Source organism: Chionomys nivalis, chromosome 24 (genome assembly GCF_950005125.1).
Source record: "Chionomys nivalis chromosome 24, mChiNiv1.1, whole genome shotgun sequence".
NCBI classification, from domain to species: domain Eukaryota; kingdom Metazoa; phylum Chordata; class Mammalia; order Rodentia; family Cricetidae; genus Chionomys; species Chionomys nivalis.
The window spans coordinates 11,796,068-11,815,078 of NC_080109.1; the positions used below are offsets into that span (position 1 = coordinate 11,796,068).

The 19,011-nt window shown below is 44.7% G+C and overlaps 1 protein-coding gene across 1 annotated transcript in view; it reads right to left on the reverse strand.

Annotated features, from left to right (window-relative positions):
- Ppm1l (protein phosphatase, Mg2+/Mn2+ dependent 1L) overlaps positions 1–19,011 on the reverse strand; it is a 205,656-nt gene that overhangs the window by 58,128 nt on the left and 128,517 nt on the right. Inside the window, exon 2 of the mRNA XM_057756871.1 lies at positions 934–1,108. Within this exon, the coding sequence (XP_057612854.1) occupies positions 934–1,108 (175 nt within the window). The remainder of the gene's footprint in view (positions 1–933; positions 1,109–19,011) is intronic.

Genomic DNA, 19,011 nt, shown 5'->3' on the forward strand with positions numbered 1-19,011 from the left:
GGTGGGCTCAGCACATTGTGGGTGGCGCCACCCCTGACAAGGCCCTGGGTTGTAAAGAAAGCAGGGTGAACGAGCTATGGGGAGCAAGCCAGCAAGCAGTACTCTTCCATGGTCTCTGTTTCAGTTCCTACCTTGAGTTTCTGCCTAGATCTTCCACAGCGATGGATTGTTACCTGAGAATGTGAGATGAAATAAAGCCTTTCCTTCCCAAGCTGTTTCTGGTCGGCATTTTATCACACCAACGGGAAACAAATTAAGACGCTGGGCACTCTACCAACTGAGCTACACCCCAGCCTTAAATTTCATTTTACTAAACGTTCCAACGAGTCTAAATAATATTGCACTCAATATCAATAAAACTGGCTTTGGCTCACGGACTATATAACAGATAAAAACGGCGTGGTAAGGGAGTCTGTCCATGGTTTCGCTGGTAAGTCCCAATGGAGGGGACAAAGGGTATGCAGTCAACCAAATGTCTGCTGTGGGATCAGAGAACAGACGGCATTTCAGTTGTTGAAAAACAGAAAGCCAAATCCAGCTAAAACTTCCAGGGGTTAAACAAGTACCACTTGGGAAAACACAATCTCTGATATTAAAAAGAAATTACCCAAATCAAACAGCGCTGTCCACCTGGATATAAAGGTTTTCATCTGGCTTTCAAAACTGAAGTGACTGAAGGATTAGAGCAACGGCAGCATAGTTGATAAACAGGCAGAAACACCCCACAAACAGAAGCTCACAGGGACTTGATATGTGAGAGCCACTGCCCGGAACTGGGGAGAAGAAAATCACCAACAACTGGTAACATCGAGTCCAATTTGCCCTTAATCGCCTACTTCAGAAAAGGGGTCAGCTCTATCCAAGTTTTAGGCGTTCTGGGGCGGTGTGTGTGTGTGTATTTGTGTGTGTGTGTGTGTGTAATAACACACATACCTGCTTCGTCATAGGATACCGTCAACTTTTCCAGCATTTCTCGGTCTATGGACAGGATCTGCTGCTCCAGAATGCTCTGGTAAGACAGAACACTGTTTTCTTTGTCTTTCTCATAATCCTGAAGATGCTGCTTCAGCGCCTCTGGGAGCCGAGATTTTACGTATTCGGCTGCAGTCTGTGGGTAAACAGAGAACGTCATTAATACCTCTTGCCTTAGGTTTTCCTTTACCTTCACGGGCTACAGAGAGAACTCAGAGTACTTCAGACAGACCCAGCCGCCAGATACACGTCTTGCCGCTGTGAGTCTTAGACTGCTCAAGTGCAGTAAGATGTGTCTTCACTCTGTCAGACCCCAGACCTCTCTGAGTTTCCTATCTCGTTTAAAAGATGATGGATTCCATGTTCACAGAGTTAGTACTGTGAACAGAAGGCCAAAATTAGGATATGATTGGTGGTCCTTCCTTGAAAACCCAGTACAAGGTCATCCTGGCTATAACTAACTGTGAGTTCAAAGTCGGTCTAGGCTACCTGAAACTGACTCAAAACCCAACAAATATACCAAAAACCCACATCTACAGCCACTAAGAAATTTCAAGGACCCTGATAATGATGATCAATCTAGTTTGGGCCAAGAATAAAGCAAAGACCCGTCCACATAGTTTATAGTCTAAGTCCTGTTAATTGTGAAATATTTAAGGTATGGGCTAAAATTAAATAAAAATCCCTCACATTCATAGACTAGAGGAATATTATTATTAGCCAAAGTGATCCATGGATTCAGTGAAATCCCTGTCCACAGTGATCTATGTATTCAATGCAACCCCTACCCAAAGTACCAAAGACATTTTTCACAGCCGTAGAAAAATATCCTAAAATTCATATGAAACATAATCTCAAATATGTAACATTAAGAATTTTGATTTCCAGATTGTAGAAGCCAGAGGGGTCATGGACACCACAAGAAAACCCACAGAATCAGCTAACCTGGGCTCCTAGGGGCTCACAGGGACTGAACCGACAACCAGGGCACCTGCATGGGACTGACCGAGGCCCTCTGCATGTATGTCACAGCTGTGCATCTCGGTCCTCTTGTGGGAACAGGGCCTGTCTCTGACTCTTCTACTGACTTTTGGGACTCTACTCCTCATACTGGGTCACCGTGCCCAGTTTTAATAAATGGGGAGGTGCTTAGTCTTACTGCAACTTGATATGCCATGTTTTGTTGATACTCTAGGAAGATTTCCCCTTTCCGGAAAAAGAAACAGAGGAATGGGCTGGGGGTTAGGTGGGGTGAGGAAGAAGGCGTATGGGAGAGAGGGGCTGGGGGGCAGGAGGGAGGGGAAACTGCAGCCAGGATGTAAAATAAATACATAAATAATTTTTTAAGAGTAAAATAAAATAGAGGAAAAAAGAAAACAAAAACAAGCAGTTGATTTTCTAGAACTAGAATCCATGGTGGTTATCGGGCTGGGTAGTGGGGGATGGAGTGGGAGTTATTGTTTTTTTAAAGAATATCTTCTCATTAGATTGGAGAAGAAAGTTTCAATAGTTCCATAAAGAGGGGTGACCATAATTAATACTGCTATATTGTATTCTGAAAAGTGAGCGTGGCTGTTGTGTGTGATGTGGTCATCACTGAAAGGTAATTTTTGTTCATTTATTTTGTTTCACTTTGAGACAGGGTCTTCCTCTGTATCCCTGGCTGGTCTGAAACGTGCTGTATAGATAAGGTCAGGCTTAAACTCATGGACATCTCCCTGCTTCTGTCTCCTAAGCACTGGGATCAAAGGCGTGGACCACGGCACCCTGCTGGTAATGTCAGTCAGTTAGGGTTAACCATTCCACAGTGGATATAATTTCTGTCAATTGAAAAGAAAAACAAAATATGTGTACTTTAAAATATAAACACAGGGCTGGAGAGATGGCTCAGCAGTTAAGAGCATTGCCTGCTCTTCCAAAGGTCCTGAGTTCAATTCCCAGCAACCACATGGTGGTTCACAACCATCTGTAATGAGGTCTGGTGCCCTCTTCTGGCTTTTAGGCATACACAGAGAGAATATTGTATACGTAATAAATAAATATTTAAAAAAAAAAATAAAATATAAACACACATGCATGTATATTTCAATACAAGGTCAGAGTGCTTCTCCGTTTACAGAATAAGATGATCTATATCCTTTGGAAAATATACAACAGGTGCTATGTATTGGCCAGGAAGAAACCGTGAAGGGCTGATATGGTTAAAAGCAAAACTATTGAGCACAAGAGGTGCACATCTCTTCCATGTAAGGCACACACACCTACATATCAGCATGAGGAGACAGGGAAAGATACATCCCAACTGCAGAAGGTGCTTCCTCCTGCCTGTATTTCAGGAACCGTCTCACGGTGGTTTCAGTACTGTCGTTTAAACTGTATTTTCTTGTAGCCTTCATAGCTTTCCCCTTCCATGTTGCCACAACTTACGTGGAAGGAAACTCGCTGGACAAAGACCACTGGCATCCCAGAAGGTATATATACTGGAAAGCGGCGGGCAAGCTGTGTTTGGACCACAGAGCCGCTAACAATAGCGTCCAACACTTATTTCCAGATTCACAGTTGAATTCCCTAAATCAGATGCTGAGGATGTTACAGCTTCAAAGTATCACCAAACAGTGCTCACTTTCTCTGCCAGCCAGCAAGTGCAGAACAAATAAAATTATTCCATAAAATGTAAATGAACTCGGCAGTACATTAGCATAACACATTGAATTCTAGATTTTATTAACAAGTTTCTCCTGACATTAGAAAACAGCATCCTGACCCTGCAGAATAACTACATCTAAACACCCTACCCTGCGAGTCAGTGCAACATCTGTCTTTAACAGTTGTGTTTGTTGGAATATTTATGAGACACGAGAAAGGGCTCTATAATTTATCACATTTTAAATATTGATCTAGTCTTCATTACTGAAAGCACACCGCATTATTTCCTCCCAGTTGTGCCTCCTGACGGTGTTTAAAATGGAATTTACTCTCCTAATTCCAATCAGGCTGTGGGTCTCAAGAGTTTCTGTAGCGCATGCTATTAGGGCTACACTCTGGCATTTCAATTCTGCAACTTCACACACCCAACTCTTGCTAGAGATTTGTCAGAGGAACAGAAGGAGCCAACTCTCGGCAAATATTAGCTCCTGGTGCAGTATTTCAAGGACCCGCTTTACGCCGACTGACACTTCAAATAGATTCAAACGGCAGCTAGCCCTTATGTTCCAGCAGGCGCTTCTGTTCAAAGCACATTTTTAAACGAGACGGGAATGATCTCATAAATAAAAGAAAATTTAAAGGATAGTCTAAATTCAAAATTTTTACCAACATCCTAAAAATGAACTGAAAAAAATTAAAACGTGGAACTACTTATCTACTCTTTATTTCCTTTGAGGTTTATTTATTTTATGTGTCTGGGTACTTGGCTGCTCTTGCCGAGGACTGAAGTTCATATCCCAGCACCCACATGGTGGCTCAACTGTTGTCTATAACTCCAGGTTCAGGGAATCTGATGCCCTCCTACGGACTTCAGCAATCAGGTGCACACGTGGTGTAAACAAAGACACACAGGCCAAGCACTCATACAGATAAAACAAGGGGGGGGGGGGGAAGAAGTGCTTTTAAGCCTCTCTCTCACCCCACAGATGAACCTTTGAGAAAGTTTCATTTCTGATATTGAAAGTCTGTCTAGAGAAAGGCTGACTCGGTTGCTGGACACTTACGCAGTGGGGCATCATGCAGCTGCTAAATGTTAGGAAGAAAAACTTACATGGGAACATGTTCACAGGAACACAAAGGCCTTACAGCGGTGTATTTACTACCTCTGTGCGGGAAAGGGGCTGCGCTAAGGTGCACCACTAGTTATCTCGGTAGTAAGAGTAGCTTAAAGGAGTTTTCCTTATTTACTTTTCTGCATATTCCAGATCCTATAAGAATATCCCTCTGTGCTGGTACTAGCCTGGCTATTGTAAATGTATCAAATGTGTATTTGATTCACAACTGTAATGAGTTTTAAGGATAGGACAACAGGCTGACAGAGGATAAAATTAATTTATACTTGGTTACACAGTGAGTAGGGAGCTGCTGAAACTAGATTTTACACACACACACACACACCATTTTTTAAACTAGGAAACAATGTCCATTTGACAATCGCGTTACCAGGTAAAACAACCCCAGAACGGGATCAAGGCAATGAGAACCCATGAGCCAAGCATGGTGGCAGCTGGGAAAGAGATATTTAAAGTAAATTTAATTTTCCCAAACTGGATGCTGACATTAAGACGTTAAGCACGATGAAAGAGCAGAGTGAAAACGGACATCACACCTGTCTGTCAGCATTCAACAGCAAATCTCAAAGCCCCACCCCACCCCACATCAGTGATCACTAGGGCCACCACCTGCAACCCCCACCCCCAAATCTCCACAAGCAGCGGTGTTTGACTACTATAACTCTGAGGGAAAACGTCAGGTCAGTGAATCTCGTCAGTTTCCAGGACGGCAAAGTTGCTTTAGGTAAGCGACGTGGAGTAAAATCCTGATTGTGCAGAGTCCCCATTAGCAAGAAATTCTCCAGCGAGTGAGACCTGTGTTTAAACCACTTGATATTTTTTCCCTTGGAATTTACAAAGATCAAGTAGCTCCTCTTCTCATCCTTTGTGGATTTAAACAAAACAAAACAGGCTTCAGATATTTCTAACTGAAGTATGAAAACACATGCCATCTGCCAGGTCCCAAGGAAACTCCATTTCCCCAGATTCCAAAAGGCAGTCCAGATATCCAGAAACTCCAGGCTCTGCCTGGACGATGGAGGATTCCTGACCGTTAGATAAATGGCAGCATTCCTCAGGAACTTATGAAGCTGCTAATTCCCTCTACCAAAAGGAGCCCTTTCCCTCCTCACTGGCTGAAGAGACAAAGATTATCTGTGGTGTCTCTTAGCATACCAGAGCTCACCTGACCTCCAGGCTCCCTCAGGACCACAACTGCACATTTCTGCGTCTATTCTACCCTCCTAACCCTTCTCACCGTGCCCTCCACCCCAAACTCCCTCCAGCACACCGGCTTCCTTCCCCGTTACTCATTCTCCTTGTAATCCTGCTGTTTTCTGTATGTTGGCTCTCTCCTCACCACCCAGTCTCTCTCACCCACCTCCCTCCCTCTCTCTCTCTCTCTCCCTCTCTCTCTCTCTCTCTCTCTCTCTCTCTCTCTCTCTCTCACCCACCTCTCTCTCTCTCTCTCTCCCACCTCTCTCTCTCTCTCCCTCTCCCTCTCTCTCTCTCCCTCTCCCTCTCCCTCCCTCTCCCTCTCTCTCTCTCTCCCTCTCCCTCTCTCTCTCTCTCTCTCTCACCCACCTCTCTCTCTCTCTCTCTCTCTCTCTCTCTCTCACCCACCTCTCTCTCCCTCTCCCTCTCCCTCTCCCTCTCCCTCTCCCTCTCTCCCTCTCCCTCTCCCTCTCTCTCTCTCTCTCCCCTCACTGCCCCTGCTTCTCCTGTGGCTAGGTCCAGCCTTCTGACCACGTTCAACCTACTTCTTCCTCTCTCTGCTAGGAACTCTTCCAGCTGCCTCTGGGTGTTCTCTTTCCCACATCTACAATAAAAATCTTCTTAGCCATGAGGAAACGGTCTTGTCATCCGTTTCTATACCTACCACTATAATTTTAAAAGAGAGGAAACCCTCAAGCACCATTGAACGGAATGTGACAAAAAAAATCGGTAGCAATCCTTTCCATTTATTTTTGGGCTGCAGAGACTCCTAAGCTCAAACACACAGCACTGTCGCTTCCGCTAGATGCTGCGAATAGACATGCTTCCTAAAGCTGGATCCAAAGGGATGGCTGTAGTTAGCATTTGGTTACCTTGGCACAGCCTAGAGTCATCTGACAGACTTGCCAAACCAGACAGTGTGGCAGGTATATATGCAAGGGACTGTCTTGACTGTGGGTGGCAGTATTCCCTGGGCAAGAGGTCTTGGCTGCATACCAAGCAATGGAAGGGGCTGCAGAAATGGTCCAGCACTGAAGAGCACTGGCTGCTCTTCCAAAGGACCTGGGTTCGATCCCAAGCACCTACATGGAAGCTCATACTGTCCCTATCTCCAGTCCCAGGGGATGCCATGACTTCTCCAGGTTTCTATCAGCACTGCACACACAGACAACATGCACGCATAGAAAAAATAGAATAAATAAAAAGCGAGGTAGGCATTAGCCTTTGAGTGAGCTAGCATGCAGCTTTCTCTTAGGGTTTTTGCTTTAAGCTCCTGCTTTAGTTCCTGACCTGTCTTCCCTTGATTATAGGCCACAATCTTAGGCTGCAATCAGAGTGTCTTCATCACATTAACAGAAAGGAAACCAGAACAGAGACTTAGAAGCAAAGCAGCTGACCTCCACACCAGATGACAGTTCGTTCAACAGCGTTCTCAGACACAAACGCTAGACCTGGCCCTCGGGCCCTCAGATCAATGAGACTCTCAGTGACCAAGCCTGGCATAAGAAAAACATAGGAAGATAAAAAGAGAAATCGATCCTGAAAATATTGATCTGGAAAAGGACTGGGTATGGGGAAATGACAGCTTGGGGACCGTGGCCAGGTCCGCAAGGATAAACCAGAGAGCGAGATGGAAACCCTTCAAATTCTGTGACAAAAAAAAAAAAAAAACAATGTAGGAAACAGGAAGGGCTGCTGCATCTAGCGCTGTCCCAGGACAGACCTGAAGGGGGCGTTGGGGAGGGGGACATGGAGGAAATGAAGAAAGGACAAACACATAGACAGCCATGGAAAAGCGGAGGTTGGGGGGCCTGGACGCCCTGAGAAAGCACAGCGCCGCCAAAAGTTCAGCAGATTATTATATGCGGTTGAACAGGGAGGCAGGTTGTTGCTTACAGCTGAACAGGGAGGCAGAGTTAGTACAGATAAACAAGGAAGCAGGGTTGCTGGAGTAGCTGGACCGGGGAGGTATTAGCTCATTTGGTAGGAGCAGCTTCTGTAGGGGAGCAGTTTTCGGGCCACTGGCAACGGGGGAAAGTTGGGGTCTGGGAGAAAGCGACTGTAACACCATCAACATTGGCATCAACATCAGGCCGGGGGATGAGGCTTTGCCATCTCCCACTGGGTCTGACACTTTGCAGTCTTGCACACGGCTGGCTCATGCCAACAGTGCACACCCACCCAGGATCTCTTCCGCTTCCTGCACTCCCAACAAAGGAGCCACATCTCACTGCAGGCAAGGTTTCCCTGCCCTTGAAGGGACGCGGATGTGTGCGCGCCGATTTGGCAGCAGCCAGTACATAGCCCACACATTAATTCTCTGAGGTCCACGTCGGAATCCATCTTTCTTGTGGTAACATATCATTAACTCTTGACAGGTGTTCTTTGGCTCCAGGCACTTTAAACAAAGTCAGAGAGAACGTCCTTGCCCACCAGGACAAGGACAGAAAGCAGGGGTGATTTCTCTTCGCTGCCTGCCAAGACTGCCGTTCTTGCCATTTTTTTTCTTTGCTACTTCTAACCTGGAGAGGTTATTTAAGGAAAGAATCTTTGAAAGACCATCTTGTACTCCTAACCTCATAACTCTACCTCAGGAAAACTAGGACCCTTCAAGAGATGGTACTCAGGTGATCATCGGAAGCACGACAATGAAATATCAAGTCTAGCAGTTCAAGATTGATAAAGAGAGCCGAAGCTGCCCACATGAGGATGCCAGTCAGAAGTTGTGTTGGGAGGAGCCCAGCATGTGGAGGGCTGGAAACTGCATCACATACTTAACGTGGAAGTTCAAGTTTTGATTTAAACACTAAAGGGGTGACCGCTAAGTGACCGCTATGTTATACACCACTTGGGGCAACCCCCTGGGATTCCTCATAAAGCAAACTTTTCATAACTTTATCAGTCCGCTAGCTCGTGTTTCCTATGAGGTCAGGTTCACGTGGTAGGTAGTGCCAAGCATGCTGGGGCATGTATATATAACTCTCATCCCACGCACTAGAGTGCGGCTTCCCAGCTCCAGATGGCGCGTCTTATCTATAAAAAAGACGACACCACCCCACTTTCCAGATTTCTGGTCTCTAATTATTCTAAGACATAATTAGCCAATGTGTCAAACAGTATCCAGCCATGAGTAAGCTCCTCTTGTTAATTTGATCAAAACCTACATTTAAACGCTCAGGCCTATTTTCAAGAATCTGTTTACAGAATAAAAAGTCGAGGTTATTTCTCTACAACACAGGTTCTTGGCTCCTCAGTTACCACACATCCTCCAGGGAAAGGTTAGGAATTCAGCAGTGAAGGTCACGGCAGTCGGATGGTCCTTCCCTTAATTCTGTTTAGAGAGTGCGCGTGTGCACGCGCGCACATACACACACACACACACACACACACACACACACACACACTTTTAAATTCTAGGAGATGGCAGTGGGAAAATTGCCACCTTATCAGTCCAGCACGTACACATCTCCTGAGCAAGGAAGCAGCACTCAGCCAAAATTGTTGGGCTAAGTTTTTGAGACGGGCAAGTTTCTATCTATTCAACAGTCTTATAGAAGTCATAAAAAAGAAACTGTTTCACACTGTACACACTTGAGATCTATAGAGGAAAAATCCAAAGCAATATTTATTTACAGAGAAATAGGTTTCATGTCTCGAAAATTATGAGGTTTATTTCTTATTAAATTTCCTTCCATTTCTGAATCTCGGCTATAAAGCTCGGGGAAACATTAACTTCCATAAGTGCTACTCGAATGTATTCTAGAAAGTTCCATGCATAATTCTTCCTGAAAATGCCCTTGGGAATTGAGAAAGCCAAAGGGACTGTTGCAAATGAATTACAAAATACTCGTGAGTTATTAATCAAAACGATCGCATTCCAAGGCTATGACAGCAGAGCAGTCCCTGGAGGACTCAGAACACTCATAAAACAGTCTTGGCTTGCACCCGCTATTTATACAGGAACAGTTCCAGAGGACCCCTACTGGGCCTCACGTGGCTGCTACCCATAGCTACCTCCAGGAAGCAGGCTGACCAGGGTGACAGGGAAGCACCAGATGGGATGGGCTGATGCCCCCAGACTGTGGCTCTAAGAAGTGCTTTCAGGACCAGTATTAGATTTGGGGTCCTTTTATTCCGAATGGAGTAAGACAGGTTGGACTTTCTGTCCAGGGAGCTGGTGACGATTTTATTTAGTATCCCATGACTAATTCAAACAGACTCCCCACCCTCCAATCATCTTCCTTTTTAGCTTTCTCTGATGCCTCAAATTCTGACCTTATAGCTTTGGTTTTCTTTACTGCTAAACTCTCCTCTATCAGCAATCAAATATTTTTCTGATTTTCAGGGAGATGCTTCAGGCACAAAGGCACTTACTACAAGCCTGATGACCTCTGAGTTCTATCCGGGGGACAGCAGACCAGAGAATTGACTTCTGCAAGTCGCCTACTGTGAATGCTGCCCTCCCAAGAAGTCAATAAATGGAACAACAGATTTTTTTTTTAAAAAAAAAAAAATATATATTTTAAGGAGCAGTTGTGAGTTAAAGTAATGATCAGTTTCAGCATAGGAAGGGAGGCTGCACAGCAGAACGACGCTCTGGGAAGTCCCAGGACTAGACTAGAAAGGGGTGCATGAAGATCAAGAAAGACAAGTTACCTACTCTGACATTGAAGGTTGAGTAGCTCGCTCTACTTCTTGCCCTGGACCCCCATCTGAGCTTGTTTGAGGATATGTGACATTTGGTAAGTCACGCCTGGGTGAGAACCGCACTCAGAGGCATCTGTTGGGAAATCATCGAGTTTCCCCTGGACAGCAAGGAGCCATCGCTTGGGTTGCCAAAGTAGATCCTCACAAGGGTCAGCACTTCCTCGCCTTGATGATTACAGCGCCTTCCGCTGTATGAACTTCCAGTGCAACAGCAGCTGCTTCACAGCGTCCCCATCCCCCTGCTCCACAGAGTCCCCACCCCCCACTCTTTCACCTGTGTGGGCATGCCAGAAGCAGGGGAAGGTAGGGGTACTCTGAAACAAGAGTTAATATGCTGGGAGTGGCGATTTGAGGCGAGCACATGGGAAGATTTAAAAAGAAGAGGCTACAGTGTATCGTCTATTCCTTCACTGATACTATTTGATGTGTGCTGAGCTCCCAGTCCTAAAGCGGTGGGGATGCAGGTTTACAGAGTCCATTGGAGCTCATACTGAGAATGCTTTCAAAATTATTTTTAATTTTAAAATTATTTTTGTATAATGTTGAACTTTGTTTAGAAGCTTTGTGAATAAATAGTATCTTTCTTCTTAGAACATACATACAGAGAGAGAGAGAGAGAGAGAGAGAGAGAGAGAGAGAGAGAGAGGCGCTAAGGCCTCATTTTCGAAACCCAGGTAGCAAGGTCACAAAAGGGGTCACAGGGAGGCGTTAGTAGATGCACACATAGGCCTGGGTTTTCTTTACAGATTAGGAGGTTGGCCTTAATCCGCATCATGGTGGTGTGGTGTTCTAACTGTCGGTCCGCTGGGGTAAGGAGGGGAGACTTACTTAAGTAAGTCGGTCATGGGTCTTGCCCCATCCTTGATTTAAATCTGCCTTAACTTGGCCTATATCTCGAGAGGTCCATGCAAAGGTAGAGCTCCTGACGCCACCTGCTTGGGTTGAAACTGACACAATCTAGCATGGGCTTCTTCCAAGCTTTCTAACAAGCTCTGACAGACTCGGGGTTCCACTAGACTCTTTACAACAGCATCTGGTTGCATCTCCCAGAACTCGGGCTGGCTACAAGGGTTCATTTTAATGTTTATTTTATTACTCTATCTCTATTAAATTATACATATTCACTTACTTGTGTATGTGTGAGCAAGTGTGTGGGGTGCCCAGGAGACAACTTCCAAAAACTGTTTCTTTCCTACCATGTGGGTCCAGAGGCTCAAACTCAGGCCTTCGGGCTTTGTCTGATTAAGGCTTTGCCGAAGCTGCCTTAACCCACTGAGCCATCCTGCCAGCCCACGATATTTTTAATTCTTATAAAAACCCCCGACTATATGCCCTGACATTGCTGCAGGGCCTCGGTGCCACAGGCCCCTTTCTTCTGTCCTTTAAAAATGCCAGTCTGCTGAGCCTCAGAACGCCAGCCCTTCCCCCTCCGAAGCAAACTGGCTATCCTGGAAGAGTCAGGCAGCACAGAAAGGCCTTCCCTGCAGCTTGTGGGCAGTCAGGCCATCCTTAGAAAGCTGTGTGAAAACAGGTCACAGAATGACCTCCAGCAAAGCACCTGACTGAATGCTGGCATGAAGAACTAACTCCTCCTGCCCTCTGCCAGGAGGGGCTGCAGCAGGATGAAGGCAACGGGAAAGGAAGCTGGGATCACCAGCAGCAATGTGTAGCTTTACACACAGGACTCGAAAGGACATCTTATTTTAGCAAAAAGAAAAGAGAAGAAAATTGCACGGGAAAGCTGTAATTTCAGCAGTGAATACACCTGCTTATGTAAATAGAAAACTGCGCATCCTTAGCTCTGATGAGGCAAATTGCTTGTAGACCTTAGAAAGAAAAGATCCCCACTGCCAACTCCAAAAGACCACAGCTAGATGGGTCGGTGTACAGCCAAGAGCTAAGGCTGCATCCTTCCAGTTCTGTTTTTATTGTATGTGCCAGACCATGCTGCGCTAGATGCTGGGAATAAGGGGGGGGGGGCACCGGGCCTGCTGGCAGAGAGTGCCTGTGGGTTGGTGGAGAGACAAGGAACCTCGAGCTAACTTAAGAAAGGCCAGTCTTTCAGGGGAAACAACCAAGAAACCTAACAGCCTGGAGCAGCCTGAGGCTTCCTGAGAGGGCAAGGCTTGTGCCAAGATCTAAATACGGTAGGAGGTTCACAGGCAAAGGGGACAGGCTGCTATATCCATGTGACTTTTAAAATAGGAGTAAACTGGAGTCACAAGGAAATGGAACTGGCAATGTTACAGGTAGAAGAGGCTCAAGACTGATCCCTGCTCAGAAGTGTTGGGGAGCAGCCATTAGGCCTGTAGAACAAGCGGGGAGGGGGTGAAGGGTAGGGGTGGCCACGATACGAGCTGCATGCTCCAAATAAAGCCAGCAACTTTCTACTTGTTAAAAGAAAAAAAAATAGTTCCTGGCCTTGTCATTAACATGGATTCATTATAAGAAATCTGAATTTAAAACAAACGTAGACCCCCAACAAGCTCTCGCCTTCCTGTTTTCCAACCATTTTTCAATTTGTCTTCATCTGCTCACGGCTGCTTTTTGTCAGCCTTCGCCTCCTTTCGTGGTTTCTGGGAAGCTGAATTTACACCACTGACCACTTTGCCATAACATACAAAATCATGACACATCTGTTAAAGCAGTTTTTTTTTTCAAAGTCAGATACATTGTTTTCTGAAAGAAACTGGGCTAAAAAAATTAACTGGTAAGCGTCAACAAATTTGAACTACTCAAGTTTTAAATTTCTCATTTGAAATGATAGCAGAATTGGGCTAATGAACTTTTCTCTATCAAGAGATGTGTGGGCGCTCCCCCAGTAGGATGAGAAAGGAGTAGTTTCAATGGTGCCCTGTGAGCTCCCCTCTGCAAACCCCCTCACTACCCTCTCACACAGGTCCTATTTATCAAAGCGCTCCATCACAGAGAATTTGAGAAAGACAGACAGACTCATATATAGGATGGCCCAGTATTTCCCACTGTGGGCTGGAGAGATTAAGCAATTAAGAGCACTGTCTGCTCCTCCAAAGGTCCTGAGTTCAATTCCCAGCAACCACATGGTGGCTCACAACCACCAGTAATGAGATCCGGTGCCCTCAGGAAGAGACCTGGTCAGTCGTCCTCATTAACTTAGACCATGAAACCCAACATGGCCAAGTTCAACTCATTTTCAAGTTCAGTATTTCCCGCTGTGAGAGACTCAGTTTCTAAGAGGAAGTGCAGTTGGAGCATTTACAGTGATGGCTTGTGTTGGGGCAGAGGCGGGGTACCCATCTATCTGCCTGCCTGAGAGGAGAACTGGAAAAACCAGAAGCAAATCCACTCACCCTTCTGGGCAGGCCAGCCAGGCTCCTACACAGTCAGCTGGTGTGCTGAGGGCTAGGTCGGAGGCTCTGTGCTTAGTACTCTACATAAAGTACTGCGTTTAACCCTCGCGATAATCCTGCCAGTCCACGCTCAGCAATGTCCTACCGGTGTGCCCTCACACCCCAGCAATCCTTTCCTCTTCAGCAAAATCTAGACTTTCGTAAATACTTGGTGCAGGCTGAAAAATATGATAACTACACCGACTGACGCTAGGGGTAAAGTGGACACACAGAACACGTGTGAAGATGCCTTTTATCTTTGAGAGATGAATCAGACACAGACTCTGGGTTTGGCATGCGACACAAAGAAATAAAAAGGAGCATCTGCATAAATCACGGTATCATTAAAATAAATCAGAGGGAGGATGAAAATAATGCCCATGGCAGATGTTGTCTTTCCATCAAAGAACATGACAAATCATTTCGACAATTGACAAATCATCTCATTCCCAAGACAAATTGTACCCGGACATCGGAGAGGAAAATCATCGGTCAGCTGTTAATAGGGCCAACCTGAGCATTCTGAAATATTTCCCTCAACTGCAGAAGACAACATTTTAGATGCACACATTGCATTTAAAAATACCTATTTTAATGTCTTCTTCCTCAGACCCAGATAAAGGTCCCAGGTCTTTTCTAGTTTTCCAGTTAAAAAGAATCGAGTTTGGATGTGTGTGGAAGTCCTATGACATTTTTCAAATGATGTCTCTAAATGGTAGCTTGCCTGCATAATGCCCCATTGTGCACAGGCATCAGCAAAGAGGACTTCTGTATTAGTATATCACCTATGACAAAAATGACTTAGAAACGGAGCCCCTCCTTGATACTGTAAGGCCATCAGGGAAAGAAACACTTAGGAAGGACAGTGGCGTTCCTAGCTCCTGCAGAGAAGTTCGGTTCCCATATTATCCTGATCCTTCTGTGAGAAGCTACTCTCTCCATTCGTGGGAAATCTGGCTCTAAAGAGGCTATTTTTGTGCACATTATTGACCCTCAAGAGTCGGGGAAGGTTTAGCTTTTTTTAAATTCAAGCACATAGACTATAGTTGCTATTTTTAAAGTTTACATCCTGTTTTTTTTTTTTTTTTTTTTAGATTTAGATTTTTGTTGTTTGTTTGTTGGATAAGATCTCACAATATAGCACTGGCTGGCATGGTATTTATTTGCCTCCAACTCATAGAGATCCTCCCGACTCTGCCTCTTGAGAGCTGGGGTTAAAGATACTGCATCACAATGCCCAGCTCCTGGTTCATTTTTAAATGCTCCAGATGTGTAAAAAGTTACTCCTTAGATAAATGGAATACAGAAAGTAAAGAAACGTGAATTTTGAACGCAGGTACACATTTATCAAAAATAAGAATTTCCCTTCGGTTTCACATATTCTAAGAAAATGTAGCCAAATGGTTTGAATCAAAGCGGTAGCTTTGGCGCTCTGTTCCAGCGGGCACCAATGGCTGTGAACGTGAAGGGTGTCTCTAAGTTCCAACTGTGACCATGCGCTCTCTCTTCTAACCTAAATGGTCATTACTTAGAACGAGACTGCTACTGTGTCTTTCTTAGTTCTTTAGCAGTTTGTAAAAGTGTCAGGCATAGCCAGGCGGTGGTGGCACATGCCTTAATTCTAGCACACGGGAGGCAGAGGCAGGCAAATCTCTGTGAGTTCAAGGCTAGCCTGGTCTACAGAGTGAATTTCAGAACAGGCTCCAAAGCTTCAGAGAGAAACAAAACAAAACAAAACAACAACAAAACAATACCACCAACAAAAAAGTCAGGCATTTAGTCATCATTTAGTAGATGACCAATAGATATTTTCTGAATGAATGAAGCAAAACTCAGTGTAACAGAGCCATTCAATCAGTTCATCCTAGATCACATAAACTAGGAAACAACGAGTAATATTTAATAAGGTATGTGTTACTGGGCAAGTTAATGTTCTTCAACATTGTTCATGGTTGACCAACCCTCTAATATATTAGGAAACCACACACAAAAGAGAAATTACCATAAAGTTTTGCCATAGAAGGCTTCGGAAATACGCTAAGACACAGGAAAAACTTCCATATTCATGAGCAATAATCTGCCACAGGCTTTGAGGCAGGTGCTCCTGGAATTACCCTTTTATCCACCAGGTGGCATTGAAGAATCAGACAATGGGTAGCACTTCTGAGCTCCCCTGGATGGAAACTGGAGTTTGTGATGGTGGTCTACGTTTGACTAAACCAACAACTGCCGACATCTTAAACTACAGCGAGCAGGGGACGGGCTGAACTGGGTTTTAAAGCAAGTCTTATAATTCGTTCGCATATTCGTTTAGTATTTACTGGATGTTTGCGACTTTCCAAGGATGGCACTGAATACAGAGCACTAAAGAGTTCTTGCTTTCAAACAACCTGAAATTTAAGGAAGCAGATAACCTGTAAATAGATAAATACAAAGAACTTGTAATCAATTATCTAACTGAGATGCTTGAAAAATACTTGCCTAATGGGATATGCGAGCCCGCTCTAGAGGAATGAGGGGTCCCCCAAACAGACCAATGTGTTTAAGGCTTGGTTCTCAGCTGGCGGGTAACCACTGAGAGATAAGGGATATGGGAGTGCTAGGTTCATCGGCATTGCAATTCATGCATAGCAGATGAGCTGCGGCCAAGTGGTAGGTGACAAGGAGCTAACTGTCTCACAACTGGGTAGCATCCAAGGCAGAATTCACACAGGCATAGAGCTAAACTGGGGCTATAGGAAGAGGTGTTATAGGGCCAAAGTCAGTTGGATGTGGGAGTGTTTGGAGGGAGGAGGAAAGGTGAGGGAAATAGAACGTGAGGAGGTGATGGGGAACCTCCTTCAGCAAATCCTACCGGTGTGTGCCACACAATGGTGTGGGAAGTCCTTCTGTATATGTGTTGCTTTTATTGGTTAATGAATAAAGCTGTTTCTGCCAATGGCTTAGCACAATAGAGTAAGGCGGGAATTCAAAGCAGATATGGAAGAGAAAGTAGGCAGAATCAGCGAGAAGCCATGTAGCTGCCTGCAGGAGACAGATGCCTCTGCAGGAGCCCACTGCAACCTTGCTGGTAAGCCACAGCCACGTGGCAATATACAGATTAATAGAAATGGGTTAATTTAAGATATAAGAGTTAGCCAGAAATACTCTTAAGGTATTGGCCAAACAGTACTGCAAATAATACAGATTTCTGTGTGGTTATTTCAGGTCTGGGCAGCCCAGGAATGAACAAGCAGCCTCTGACAACAAGGACCTTGCAGCAGGTTAGAACCAGATGAAAATGTTCAGGAATTTTAACTAAGATAATCATAGATGATCATTAGTAACAACTACTATTCACTGAAACTTTCCATATGCAGAACAGTAGACTAACACTTAGATATATCCTATCTTCTCTCTTCCTTCTTCTGAGTCCTAAAAATATATAGTATTTTCCATAACCACTTTTCAGAACCTGGACTGCTCTACTCTTGGATATTCTCAAACAACAGGTGTCTCTCTAACAACCACCCACTTTTAAAAATCTTAGTGGGGGGGGCTGGAGAGATGGCTCAGTGGTTAAGAGCATTGCCTGCTCTTCCAAAGGTCCTGAGTTCAATTCCCAGCAACCACATGGTGGCTCATAGCCATCTATAATGAGATCGAGTGCCCTCTTCTGGCCTGCAGGCATACATGAAAGAAATGTTGTATACATAATAAATAAATAAAGCTTTTAAAAAACAATCTTAGTGGGAAGCTTGGCGTACTAGGCAACATTCTATTCCAAAATAAACCATGAACTAGGAAACCTTGGTTCGAAGTCGCATTGCAATTGGCCTGTTCTATGGCTCAATGCACCTGAACATAATCATCGGTCCAGAGGCCCTTGGTTCCTTCCCATTTAACAGTGGAGTGAGGTACTGGGAAAACAGAGGATTAAGATTTTCAAAATTCCCTCTCAACTTAAGTTCTACTCTATGAAATTTCTTTCCCTCTACCGTCTACTCAATGTTGGAGGTGCTAGAAGCGGTGGTGGGGCAAGTTATAAACAATCTGTAAAACCTACACGACCTGGAGACTTAGGACTTAGCCAGGGGACTGACAGATAAATTGCACAGGAAAAATAATATCTTTTAGGCCCTGGTGTGACTGCTTTGCTTGGATCATACTAAGTGGTAATCTCTCAAAGTTCAAGTTACACTGTATGAGGCTAACAGAAGGCACAATGATTATCCCGAAGCCTAAAAATGTGCCCATTGGTTTATGGGTCTCTACACAGCACTTTCTCCAGAACTTCTACATTCACTACAGGGACTTAGCAGCAAACCACTGGCACTATGAAGCCATTACTGAATTAACAGAGCCAGTGACAAGGTCACATGACTTCAGATACCTGCTGTCACATTAGTGACAGTGAACCAACCACTGGTTAAGTAATAGAGATGCTCTCCGAGCCTTAAATGTGGCAGAAGAAATGACAACCAGTGTGACTGATTCTCAACAACGCAAACTGTTGTGACAAGCAGCCAGGGCAGAAAAGAGAACCAGTGGCTTCATGTAGGGAAGTACTGTCAAAATCTCAATACACTTAATATTTTGCGGCAAACACTTGATACCAGTCTCTTTAAAAAAAAAAAAAAAAGATTCAAAGAAACCATACACTTTGAATTTCATATAGACCAGATCTATGAAAACAATGTTGAATTACAGTCTAAATATCAAAATAACCCTAGAAAGTGCTCTGAAGTTGGAGCGTTATAGCTCCTATTGTCTGGTAACCATGCCAACAGGTGACACTCTGGGGCACAAAATACTTGGGAGTGAGAGTTTTTAAATGGTAGGAAGTGCAGAAGCGGCGTAACTGGGCTAGACTCCATGCTCCCGCTGCAGCAGGGAAGGCCCTTACAGGGTTCTGCACTCACCATTCCCCAGATGTCATGGGTGCTTCAGCTGGAGGACTGCAGAGCCATTTATATTACTAGCTCCTGAGAAACATTTCATTGAAACTTAGT